The following is a 13,387-nucleotide window of genomic DNA, read 5'->3' on the forward strand; positions in this document are numbered from 1 at the left end:
AACTTTTTTTGTAGTCATTGGGAACATATTTTCCTTCACAATAACGACCTGGTAAACAACCAGGGGCAATCAAATCAAATGTATTTATATAGCCCTTCTTATATCAGCTGATATCTGAAAGTGCTGTACAGAAACCCAGCCTAAAACCCCCAAACAGCAAGTAATGCAGGTGAAAGAAGCACGGTGGCTAGGAAAAACTTCCTAGGAAAAACTCCCTCATCGCTCGATCTCTCCTGTCTCCTTTGTCATTCCGTTGCTGGTGTCTAAACAGGCTGCCATGCCCTCTCTAACACCCCCTGTACTCTGAGATGAGTTGTGGTGCTCAGCAGTGCCAACCATTCACGTTGTTAGTCTGTCACCTGATTAGTTATGAAAAGCATTTGTCTTTTGAGTAACACTTCCTGTCGCCAATCTGTCAGTCGTCTGAAAGAGAGCAGAGGTCCATCTCGGGATTATATTCAGGAACGGAGACATGCAGCCGGCCGCAGAGCAATTTGCTCGTTGCAATTTCGGGATCTTTCAGAATGTTCTGGGTACGCTACAATAGGGCGGTCTCTCATTTCAGCCAGAGAGATAATGATGGGCAAAGACTGAAATCCACTCCGTAACACACACACACACACACACACACACACACACACACACACACACACACACACACACACACACACACACACACACACACACACACACACACACACACACACACACACACACACACAATTTTCAGTTGTATAAGATTGTATAACAGAGTAGTTCTACAGCATAAATCTGCTTATGTCCCCACTGGCTGTAATGTTAGAAAAGATCATTTAATAACTCTGAGGCCTGCGTCAAAGGCCTCTATTGGACCAGGGAGTGGTCTGTCAGATAAAAACCATTGTTTAACAATCCTGACAGTCTGGGTTATGAATAGCAAACAGATGATGGTATGATTCAAATACAGGTCATCGTGTAAAAAACACAGGTAGGTTAGAAGCATGGAGTCAAGACCTCACCTTGTCAACAGTTAGATCGAAAACACACACAAACACACAGCAGCCATTTTACTGATTAGAGTACTGAACTTACTACTACAGTGACAAAGTTCAATCTCTCTCTCTCTCTCTCTCTCTCTCTCTCTCTCTCTCTCTCTCTCTCTCTCTCTCTCTCTCTCTCTCTCTCTCTCTCTCTCCCTCCCTCCCTCTCTCTCTCTCTCTCTCTCTCCCTCTCTCTCTCTCTCTCTCTCTCTCTCTCTCTCTCTCTCTCTCTCTCTCTCTCTCTCTCTCTCTCTCTCTCTCTCTCTCTCTCTCTCTCTCTCTCTCTCTCTCTCTCTCTCTCTCTCTCTCTCTCTCTCTCTCTCTCTCTCTCTCTCTCTCTCTCTCTCTCTCTCTCTCTCTCTCTCTCTCCCTCCCTCCCTCCCTCAGTCCTCCTCCACCACCTCTAGCTGAGTGTAGTAGAAGGTGATTGTAGCTCCCCGGTCCGTGTTGTAGATGGCCTGACAGGTGTACATCCCTTGGGCCTCGTGGTGCAGCTCGTCCAACAGCAGAGAAGACGTGTTGGGCATCAACTGGAACAAGAAATTCATTTCTGTTAAATTACACAAAATATCTTTATTTTAAGGGGTGTGTATATTTATTTTTTATTCTGCACAAGAATTGCTCTTTCGGGACAATAAAGATCGATTGAATTGAATTCAGAACAGTTTGACAACTGGTATTACAGTATTTTCATTGTTGTATATATTCCCCCTGTCAGCTGTACTACCTCTGTGCCTAATGCCATGCTTTTATCACTATTTACTGTTGGGAAACGGTAGCTAGGTTAGAGTTAGGGTAGAAGAGGTTTGAGTTAGGGTAGAAGAGGTTAGAGTTAGGGTAGAAGAGGTAGCTAGGTTAGAGTTAGGGTGGAAGAGGTTAGAGTTAGGGTAGAAGAGGTTCGAGTTAGGGTAGAAGAGGTTTGAGTTAGGGTAGAAGAGGTTTGAGTTAGGGTAGAAGAGGTAGGTAACTAGGTTAGAGTTAAGGTATAAGGGGTAACTAGGTTAGAGTTAGGGTAGAAGAGGTTAGAGTTAGGGTAGAAGAGGTTAGAGTTATGGTAGAAGAGGTTAGAGTTAGGGTAGAAGAGGTAACTAGGTTAGAGTTAGAGTAAAAGAGGTTAGAGTTATGGTAAAATAGTTAACTAGGTTAGAGTTAGGGTAGAAGAGATTAGAGTTAGGGTAGAAGAGGTTAGAGTTAGGGTAGAAGAGGTTAGAGTTAGGGTGGAAGAGGTTAGAGTTAGGGTAGAAGAGGTTAGAGTTAGGGTAGAAGAGGTTAGAGTTAGGGTGGAAGAGGTTAGATTTAGGGTAGAAGAGGTTAGAGTTAGGGTGGAAGAGGTTAGAGTTAGGGTAGAAGAGGTTAGAGTTAGGGTAGAAGAGGTTAGAGTTAGGGTGGAAGAGGTTAGAGTTAGGGTAGAAGAGGTTAGAGTTAGGGTAGAAGAGGTTAGAGTTAGGGTGGAAGAGGTTAGAGTTAGGGTGGAAGAAGTTAGAGTTAGGGTAGAAGAGGTTAGAGTTAGGGTAGAAGAGGTTAGAGTTAGAGTAGCAGAGGTAACTAGGTTAGAGTTAGGGTAGCAGGGGTAACTAGGTTAGAGTTAAGGTGGAAGAGGTAGGTAGCTAGGTTAGAGTTAGAGTAGCAGAGGTAACTAGGGTAGAGTTAGGGTAGAAGAGGTAGGTAGCTAGGTTAAAGTTAGGGTAGAAGAGGTAACTAGGTTAGAGTTAGAGTAGAAGAGGTAGGTAACTAGGTTAGAGTTAGGGTAGCAGAGGTAACTAGGTTAGAGTTAAGGTGGAAGGGGTAACTAGGTTAGAGTTAGGGTAAAGAGGTAGGTAGCTAGGTTAAAGTTATGGTAGAAGAGGTTAGAGTTATGGTTGAAATAGTTAACTAGGTTAGAGTTAAGGTAAAGAGGTAGGTATCTAAATTAAAGTTAGGGTAGAAGAGGTTAGAGTTAAGGGAAAATAGTTAACTAGGTTAGAGTTAAGGTAAAGAGGTAGGTAGCTAGGTTAGAGTTAGGGTAGAAGAGGTTAGAGTTGGGGTGGAAGAGGTTAGAGTTGGGGTGGAAGAGGTTAGAGTTAGGGTAGAAGAGGTTAGAGTTAGGGTAGAAGAGGTTAGAGTTAGGGTGGAAGAGGTTAGAGTTATGGTAGAAGAGGTAGTTAACTAGGTTAGAGTTATGGTAAAGAGGTAGGTAGCTAGGTTAAAGTTAGGGTAGATGGGTTAGAGTTATGGTCAAATAGTTAACTAGGTTAGAGTTAAGGTAAAGAGGTAGGTAGCTAGGTTAGAGTTAGGGTAGAAGAGGTTAGAGTTATGGTAAAATAGTTAACTAGGTTAGAGTTAAGGTAAAGAGGTAGGTAGCTAGGTTAGAGTTATGGTAGAAGAGGTTAGAGTTATGGTAAAATAGTTAACTAGGTTAGAGTTAAGGTAAAGAGGTAGGTAGCTAGGTTAGAGTTATGGTAGAAGAGGTTTGAGTTAGGGTAGAAGAGGTTAGAGTTAGGGTAGGAGAGGGTAGAGTTAGGGTAGAAGAGGTAGCTAGGTTAGAGTTAGGGTAGAAGAGGTTAGAGTTAGGGTAGAAGAGGTTCGAGTTAGGGTAGAAGAGGTTTGAGTTAGGGTAGAAGAGGTTTGAGTTAGGGTAGAAGAGGTAGGTAACTAGGTTAGAGTTAAGGTATAAGGGGTAACTAGGTTAGAGTTAGGGTAGAAGAGGTTAGAGTTAGGGTAGAAGAGGTTAGAGTTATGGTAGAAGACGTTAGAGTTAGGGTAGAAGAGGTAACTAGGTTAGAGTTAGAGTAAAAGAGGTTAGAGTTATGGTAAAATAGTTAACTAGGTTAGAGTTAGGGTGGAAGAGGTTAGAGTTAGGGTAGAAGAGGTTAGAGTTAGGGTAGAAGAGGTTAGAGTTAGGGTGGAAGAGGTTAGATTTAGGGTAGAAGAGGTTAGAGTTAGGGTGGAAGAGGTTAGAGTTAGGGTAGAAGAGGTTAGAGTTAGGGTAGAAGAGGTTAGAGTTAGGGTGGAAGAGGTTAGAGTTAGGGTAGAAGAGGTTAGAGTTAGGGTAGAAGAGGTTAGAGTTAGGGTGGAAGAGGTTAGAGTTAGGGTGGAAGGAACTAGGTTAGAGTTAGGGTAGAAGAGGTTAGAGTTAGGGTAGAAGAGGTAGTAGAGTTAGGGTAGCAGAGAGGTAGCTAGGTTAGAGTTAGGGTAGCAGGGGTAACTAGGTTAGAGTTAAGGTGGAAGAGGTAGGTAGCTAGGTTAGAGTTAGAGTAGCAGAGGTAACTAGGGTAGAGTTAAGGTAAAGAGGTAGGTAGCTAGGTTAAAGTTAGGGTAGAAGAGGTAACTAGGTTAGAGTTAGAGTAGAAGAGGTAGGTAACTAGGTTAGAGTTAGGGTAGCAGAGGTAACTAGGTTAGAGTTAAGGTGGAAGGGGTAACTAGGTTAGAGTTAGGGTAAAGAGGTAGGTAGCTAGGTTAAAGTTATGGTAGAAGAGGTTAGAGTTATGGTTGAAATAGTTAACTAGGTTAGAGTTAAGGTAAAGAGGTAGGTATCTAAATTAAAGTTAGGGTAGAAGAGGTTAGAGTTAAGGGAAAATAGTTAACTAGGTTAGAGTTAAGGTAAAGAGGTAGGTAGCTAGGTTAGAGTTAGGGTAGAAGAGGTTAGAGTTGGGGTGGAAGAGGTTAGAGTTGGGGTGGAAGAGGTTAGAGTTGGGGTGGAAGAGGTTAGAGTTAGGGTGGAAGAGGTTAGAGTTAGGGTAGAAGAGGTTAGAGTTAGGGTGGAAGAGGTTAGAGTTAGGGTAGAAGGAGTTAATTAGGTTAGAGTTAGGGTAGAAGAGGTGTAGGGTTATGGTAGATAGAGGTAGTTAACTAGGTTAGAGTTATGGTAAAGAGGTAGGTAGCTAGGTTAAAGTTAGGGTAGATGGGGTTAGAGTTATGGTAAAATAGTTAACTATGTTAGAGTTAAGGTAAAGAGGTAGGTAGCTAGGTTAGAGTTATGGTAGAAGAGGTTAGAGTTATGGTAAAATAGTTAACTAGGTTAGATTTAAGGTAAAGAGGTAGGTAGCTAGGTTAGAGTTATGGTAGAAGAGGTTAGAGTTATGGTAAAATAGTTAACTAGGTTAGAGTTAAGGTAAAGAGGTAGCTACAGTTCCTTCTGAAAGTATTCAGACATTTTCCACATTTTGTTTCGTTATGGATTCAACAAAAAAAACTCATCAATCTACACACAATACCCCATACTGACATCACAATACCCCATACTGACATCACAATACCCCATACTGACATCACAATACCCCATACTGACATCACAATACCCCATACTGACATCACAATACCCCATACTGACATCACAATACCCCATACTGACATCACAATACCCCATACTGACATCACAATACCCCATACTGACATCACAATACCCCATACTGACATCACAATACCCCATAATGGCATCCCAATACCCCATACTGACATCACAATACCCCATAATGACATCACAATACCCCATACTGACATCACAATACCCCATACTGACATCACAATGCCCCATAATGACATCACAATACCCCATAATGACATCACAATGCCCCATAATGACAACGTGAAAACAGGTATTTTGACATTTTTGCATTTTGGTATTAAAAAAAAAACAGAAATACCTTATTTACATAAAAGAGCATAAGTATTCAGACCCTTTGCTATGAGACTCAAAATGGAACTCAGGTGCGTCCTGTTTCCATTGATCATCCTTGAGATGTTTCTACAACTTGATTGGAGTCCACCTGTGGTAAATTCAATTGATTGTACTTGATTTGGAAAGGCACACACCTGTCTATATAAGGTCCCACAGTTAACCTTGCACGTCAGAGCAGAAACCAAGCCATGAGGTCGAAGGAATTGTCCGTACAGCTCCGAGACAGGATTGTGTCGAGGTACAGATCTGGGGAAGGGTACCAAAACATTTCTGCAGCATTGAAGGTCCCCAAGAACACAGTGGCCTCCATCAGTCTGAAATGGAAGAAGTTTGGAACCACCAAGACTCTTCCTAGAGCTGGCCGCCCGGCCAAACTGAACAATCAGGGGAGAAGGGCCTTGGTCAGGGAGGTGACCAAGAACACGATGGTCACTCTGTCAGAGCTCCAGAGTTCCTCTGTGGAGATGGGAGAACCTTCCAGAAGGACAACCATCTCTGCAGCACTCCACCAATCAGGCCTTTACGGTAGAGTGGCCAGACGGGAAGCCACTCCTCAGTAAGAGGCACATGACAGCCCGCTTGGAGTTTAAGACTCACAGACCATGAAAAACAAGATTCTCTGATCTGATGAAACCAAGATTGAACTCTTTGGCCTGAATGCCAAGCGCCACGTCTGGAGGAAACCTGGCACCATCCCTACGGTGAAGCATGGTGGTGGCAGCATCATGCTGTGGGGATGTTTTTCTGCGTCAGGGACTGGGAGACAAGTCAGGATCGAGAGAAAGATGAACGGAGCAAAGTACAGAGAGATCCTTGATGAAAACCTGCTCCAGAATGCTCAGGACCTCAGACTGGGGTGAAGGTTCACCTTCCAACAGGACAACGACCCTAAGCACACAGCCAAGACAACGCAGGAGTGGCTTCGGGACAAGTCTCTGAATGTCCTTGAGTGGCCCAGCCAGAGCCTGGACTTGAACCTGATCAAACATCTCTGGAGAGACCTGAAAACAGCTGTGCAGCGACGCTCCCCATCCAACCTGACAGAGCTTGAGAGGATCTGCAGAGAAGAATGGGAGAAACTCCCCAAATACAGGTGTGTCAAGATTGTAGCGTCATACCCAAGAAGACTAGATGCCGTAATCGCTGCCAAAGGTGATTCAACAAAGTACCGAGTGATGGGTCTGAATACTTATGTAAATGAAATATTTCAGTGTTTTATTTTGAATACATTTGCAAACATGTCTAAAAATCTGTTTTTGATTTGTCATTATGGGGTATTGTGTGTAGATTGATGCGGGAAAAAAAACAATTTATTCAGTTTTAGAATAAGGCTGTAACACAACAAAATGTAGAAAAAGTCTGAATACTTTCCAAAAGCACCGTAGGTTAGAATTAGCTTACAAGAGGTAGAAAGGTTAGAGTTAGGGTAGAAAGGTTAGATTCAGGGTAGAAAGGTTAGAGTTAGGGTAGAAAGGTTAGATTCAGGGTAGAAAGGTTAGAGTTAAGGTAGAAGAGGTTAGTTTTAGGGTAGAAGAGGTTAGATTCAGGGTAGAAGAGGTTTGTTTTAGGGTAGAATAGTAAGCTGGGTTACCCACCTTCAGATGTCCAAGGCTGCTTGAGAGTAGAGGCTGGAGCATGGGACCATGTCCGTAGTTATAAGCCACAGCTAGGTTAGACTGGGACCCAGGCCTGGTGAATCCCCAGATGAGGATATCAGGCATTGTGGATCCACATTCCAGAGTCACAGAGCCCCCCACCACCCCTCTGGCCTCCTGCCGGATATACTCTACCTCCTCTGGGTCCACGATCTCCAGACCTGAGGGAACAGGCATATAACACCTTTTATAAAGCCTTGTTTACATTTTACATTTTAGTCATTTAGCAGACGCTCTTATCCAGAGCAACTTACACTAGTGAATGCATACATTTCATACATTTTTTTATTTCTTTCTGTACTGGTCCCCCGTGGGAATCGAACTCACAACCCTGGCGTTGCAAACACCATGCTCTACCAACTGAGTCACACGGGACTTGTTTATGACAATATGAAGTTAGAAACCTTTATACCTAGATTATAGTAGTAAAAGTTTACCAATAGATACTGTAGCCACATTAAGAAGATGATAGACAAACGGTAGACTACATCAAACAGAGACAAGACATCCTCCTAAGAGTTCCCATAGTAACACTAGTACAGTCCAATAAGGCCTTACCTTGTAGAGGAGGCTGCAGTAAGCAGAGGAACAGACAGAGACTGGACATCCTCCTGAGGGTCTCCATAGTAACACACGTTTCAGAGGTTGCTGGTTATTACAGCATTATATCACAGAGCTTCTGAGTTCTAACGTCTGACTCCTCGTTTCAGGCGACACTACACACTGTGGGTGATCGAGAGAGAGAACGAGAGAGAGAGAGAGAGAGAGAGAGAGAGAGAAAGAGAGAGAGAACGAACGAGAGAGAGAGAGAAAGAGAGAGAGAACGAACGAGAGAGAAAGAGAGAGAGAGAAACTATTCATCAATGCTTTACCACCTCTCTCTCTCTTCCTTATCTCTTTCTCTCTCTGTCTTTCTCTTCATTCTCTCTCCCCTTGCTCTCTCTCACTCCATCCCTCTCTCTACCTCTCATGGCCTGGCTAATGAGCAGACCAGAGAGAAAGAAAGAGGGGAAAATTTAGAAAGAGAGAGAGAGAGGTGTAGGGTGTCTGGTTGACGCCGTAGCATAATCTATTATTGAATGAACTGAAAGGGATAGCAGCCTTTTCAAAATTCCATCAGTCGGACGGTGAAATGAAATCCCTGTGTGCAGAGAGAGAGAGAGAGACATACAGAAATAGAGGGAGAGAGAGAGAGAGAGAGAGAGAGAGAGAGAGAGAGAGAGAGAGAGAGAGAGACAAGACAGAGACAGAGAGAGAGAGAGAGAGAGAGAGAGACAGAGAGAGAGAGAGAGAGAAACAGAGACAGAGAGAGAGAGAGAGAGAGAGAGAGAGAGAGAGAGAGAGAGAGAGAGAGAGAGAGAGAGAGACAGAGAGAGAGAGAGAGAGAGAGAGAGAGAGAGAGACAGAGAGAAATCACAACAAACACTACTTCCTGTTTACCCCTAGAGGAACATATATTGCAACCATTCATAGCTGATGAGAATTGAATTAGTTAATGTATGAAGCACACACCATGTGAAGTCCTAGTGTGGAGTCCGATATCTCCTTTAGCCAGCTCCCTTAGCATCAATAAAATTATGATTTAGTTTCTGTTGGCGCTAAAATCGCTTCATTTCATAGCTCCCATAGCCATACCCAGGGTTACCGTCTAAATATAATTCGTTACAGTTATTAGTTACCTGTCCAAAATTTTATCCAGTAACTTAACTTTTAGATTACCCAAACTCAGTAACATAATCTGATTACATTTAGTTACTTTTTAGATTACTGTCCCTGTGTTTCCTGTCTCTCTGCCCCAGTGTATTTATCCCTGTGTTTCCTGTCTCTCTGTACCAGTGTATTTATCCCTGTGTTTCCTGTCTCTCTGCCCCAGTGTATTTATCCCTGTGTTTCCTGTCTCTCTGCCCCAGTGTATTTATCCCTGTGTTTCCTGTCTCTCTGAACCAGTGTATTTAACCCTGTGTTTCCTGTCTCTCTGCCCCAGTGTATTTATCCCAGTGTTTCCCGTCTCTCTGCCCCAGTGTATTTATCCCTGTGTTTCCTGTTTCTCTGTACCAGTGTATTTATCCCTGTGTTTCCTGTCTCTCTGCCCCAGTGTATTTATCCCTGTGTTTCCTGTCTCCCTGTGTTTCTCTGCCCCAGTGTATTTATCCCTGTGTTTCCTGTCTCTCTGTACCAGTGTATTTATCCCTGTGTTTCCTGTCTCTCTGCCCCAGTGTATTTATCCCTGTGTTTCCTGTCTCTCTGCCCCAGTGTATTTATCCCTGTGTTTCCTGTCTCTCTGTACCAGTGTATTTATCCCTGTGTTTCCTGTCTCTCTGCCCCAGTGTATTTATCCCTGTGTTTCCCCGTTCTCTCTGCCCCAGTGTATTTATCCCTGTGTTTCCCTGTCTCTCTGTACCAGTGTATTTATCCCTGTGTTTCCTGTCTCTCTGCCCCAGTGTATTTATCCCTGTGTTTCCCCGTTCTCTCTGCCCCAGTGTATTTATCCCTGTGTTTCCTGTCTCTCTGTACCAGTGTATTTATCCCTGTGTTTCCTGTCTCTCTGCCCCAGTGTATTTATCCCTGTGTTTCCCCGTTCTCTCTGCCCCAGTGTATTTATCCCTGTGTTTCCTGTCTCTCTGCCCCAGTGTATTTATCCCTGTGTTTCCTGTCTCTCTGCCCCAGTGTATTTATCCCTGTGTTTCCTGTCTCTCTGCCCCAGTGTATTTATCCCTGTGTTTCCCCGTTCTCTCTGCCCCAGTGTATTTATCCCTGTGTTTCCCCGTTCTCTCTGCCCCAGTGTATTTATCCCTGTGTTTCCTGTCTCTCTGCCCCAGTGTATTTATCCCTGTGTTTCCTGTCTCTCTGTACCAGTGTATTTATCCCTGTGTTTCCTGTCTCTCTGTACCAGTGTATTTATCCCTGTGTTTCCTGTCTCTCTGTACCAGTGTATTTATCCCTGTGTTTCCTGTCTCTCTGCCCCAGTGTATTTATCCCTGTGTTTCCCCGTTCTCTCTGCCCCAGTGTATTTATCCCTGTGTTTCCTGTCTCTCTGCCCCAGTGTATTTATCCCTGTGTTTCCTGTCTCTCTGTACCAGTGTATTTATCCCTGTGTTTCCTGTCTCTCTGCCCCAGTGTATTTATCCCTGTGTTTCCTGTCTCTCTGTACCAGTGTATTTATCCCTGTGTTTCCTGTCTCTCTGTACCAGTGTATTTATCCCTGTGTTTCCTGTCTCTCTGCCCCAGTGTATTTATCCCTGTGTTTCCTGTCTCTCTGCCCCAGTGTATTTATCCCTGTGTTTCCTGTCTCTCTGCCCCAGTGTATTTATCCCTGTGTTTCCTGTCTCTCTGTACCAGTGTATTTATCCCTGTGTTTCCTGTCTCTCTGCCCCAGTGTATTTATCCCTGTGTTTCCCCGGTCTCTCTGCCCCAGTGTATTTATCCCTGTGTTTCCTGTCTCTCTGCCCCAGTGTATTTATCCCTGTGTTTCCTGTCTCTCTGTGCCAGTTTGTCTTGTATGTCCAAGTCAACCAGTGTGTATTTCCCCGTACTCCTGCTTTTTCTATTCTCTCTTCTGCTAGTCCTCCCGGTTTTGACCTTTCTGCCTGCCTTGACCTCAAGCCTGTCTGCCACTCTGTACCTCCTGGACTCTGATCTGGTTTTGACCTTTTGCCTGTCCACGACCATTCTATTGCCTAATCCCCTTTTGGAACTAATAAATATCAAACATTCAAACCATCTGCCTCCGTGTTTGGGTCTGGCCCTGAACTCTTCTAAAAAAAATGTATGTTACCAATTGAACGACATCTATTTTCAGGATAAATCAATGTTAAAGTTTACACAGCTGGCCATATATGGATGTTAAATTTTACTTTATGGGTTGGTTATGTAGGCTTCTTCTAACCCATTACTTTCTACTACATATAATAATACGATTAAATTATATATTTACATTAAAAACCAAAGTCTATCAGAATTCCAGTCATTCCAATAAATGTTATACCCCTTGATCTTCAAGAATAGGACTTGGAAATATGGAAGATGTTTTACCTGAGCATGACCCCAAAACTAAGGACTTATTATCCAGCCCTACTGTGTTATTTATGATTGTGTTGTCATGGACGACTGATCGGGCTCATTGATTCCAGTTGAAAAATAAATGCTGTGATCGTGGAATGGCTTTGAGCTCTACTGAAAAGGGTTATTTACACGTGAAACACGAGTGTCATATGCTGCATTTGCTACAGGCCTATTGTTGACTTTTTAGTTGGTGACACTTCGATATCTTGATAATATGAAGCTGTTTAAAGGGCAAATCCATAGATGAAACAATAACAAAATCGTCACCCCGCCCCTGTTTTGGTAAAAGCAATGTAACCACTCTCAGATTAATAGACAGCTTGTTGGCTGCTTTTCCTTCACTCTGCGGTCCAACTCATCCCAAACCATCTCAATTGGGTTGAGGTCGGGTGATCGTGGAGGCCAGGTCATCTGATGCATCACTCCATCACTCTTCTTCTTGGCCAAATAGTCCTTACACAGCCTGGAGGTGTGTTGGGTCATTGTCCTGTTGAAAAACAAGTGATAGTCCCACTAAGCCCAAACCAGATGGGATGGCGTATCACTGCAGAATGATGTGGTAGCCATGCTGGTTTAGTGTGCCTTGAATTCTAAATAAATCATAGACAGTGTCACCAGTAAAGCACCCCCACACCATCACACCTCCTTCTCCATGCTTCACGGAGGGAACCACACATGCAGAGATCATCCGTTCACCTCTCTGTGTCTCACAAAGACACGGCGGTTGGAACCAAAAATCTCAAATTTGGACTCATCAGACCAAAGGACAGATTTCCACCGGTCTAATGTCCATTGCTCGTGTTTCTTGGCCCAACCAAGTCTCTTCTTCTTATTGGTGTCCTTTAGTAGTGGTTTCTTTGCAGCAATTCAACCATGAAGGCCTGATTCACACAGTCTCCTCTGAACAGTTGATGTTAAGATGTGTCTGTTACTTGAACTCTGTGAAACATTTATTTAGGCTGCAATTTCTGAGGCTGGTAATTCTAATGAACTTATCATTTACATTTACATTTACGTCATTTAGCAGATGCTCTTATCCAGAGCGACTTACAGTAGTGAATGCATACATTTCATACATTTTCATACATTTATCCTCTGCAGCAGAGGTAACTCTGGGTCTTCCATTCCTGTGGCGGTCCTCATAAGAGCCAGTTTCATCGCTTGATGGTTTTTGCGACTGCACTTAAAGAAACTTTCAAAGTTCTTGACATTTTCCGGATTTACTGACCTTCATGTCTTAAAGTAATGATGTACTGTTGTTCCTCTTTGCTTATTTGAGCTGTTCTTGCCATAATATGGACTTGGTCTTTAACCAAATAGGGCTATCTTCTGTATACCACCCCTACCTTGTCATAACATAACTGATTGGCTCAAACGCATTAAGAAGGAAAGAAATTCCCCAAATACATTTTTAACACCTGTTAATTGAAATGCATTCCAGGTGACTACCTCATGAAGCTGGTTGAGAGAATGCCAAGAGTGTGCAAAGCTGTCATCAAGGCAAAGTGTGGCTACTTTAAAGAATTTCAAATATAAATATATTTTGTTTTGTTTAACACTTTTTTGGTTACTACATGATCCCACATGTGTTATTTCATAGTTTTGATGTCTTCACTACTTTTCTACAGTTTAGAAAATAGTAAGTCAAAAATGGATGTAGCAACTACAGATTTCCCCTTTAATTCTATCAAAAGTGTGTGAGTTTGAGCATGTGTCCATTAGGCCTTTTATCAGCATGAATTAGATTGAGCAATAAAAGCCCCACTTTTATTCCATCGGCTGGGATCCTCAATATGCAGCTGTTGCAAGAACACATTTTTCACTGGCTGTCCACTGGTTTCAATAACAATGATTGACAGGCAACTTAAAGTTCTTGAATTCAACCATTATTGGGTTCAAATACACATTTAAATTTGTGAACAGCCGTATCCACAACAACCACAATCCGTAAGGCGCAAATAGCTAAAGGAGAGAGCAGCAGTGTGATTCACATC

General features: G+C 43.1%; 1 protein-coding gene across 1 annotated transcript; it reads right to left on the reverse strand.

The window, feature by feature from the left end:
• Positions 1–1,376: 1,376 nt before the first annotated feature.
• On the reverse strand, positions 1,377–8,515 carry LOC123744776 (V-set and immunoglobulin domain-containing protein 10-like 2). The gene is made up of 3 exons (XM_045724934.1): positions 7,890–8,515; positions 7,272–7,492; positions 1,377–1,549 (listed from the first exon to the last, which is right to left on the reverse strand). The coding sequence occupies exons 1-3, from the start codon at positions 7,954–7,956 to the stop codon at positions 1,403–1,405; spliced, it is 435 nt and encodes a 144-aa protein (XP_045580890.1). The 5' UTR covers positions 7,957–8,515; the 3' UTR covers positions 1,377–1,402.
• Positions 8,516–13,387: the final 4,872 nt, after the last annotated feature.

This window comes from Salmo salar, chromosome ssa09 (genome assembly GCF_905237065.1).
Source record: "Salmo salar chromosome ssa09, Ssal_v3.1, whole genome shotgun sequence".
NCBI lineage: Eukaryota > Metazoa > Chordata > Actinopteri > Salmoniformes > Salmonidae > Salmo > Salmo salar.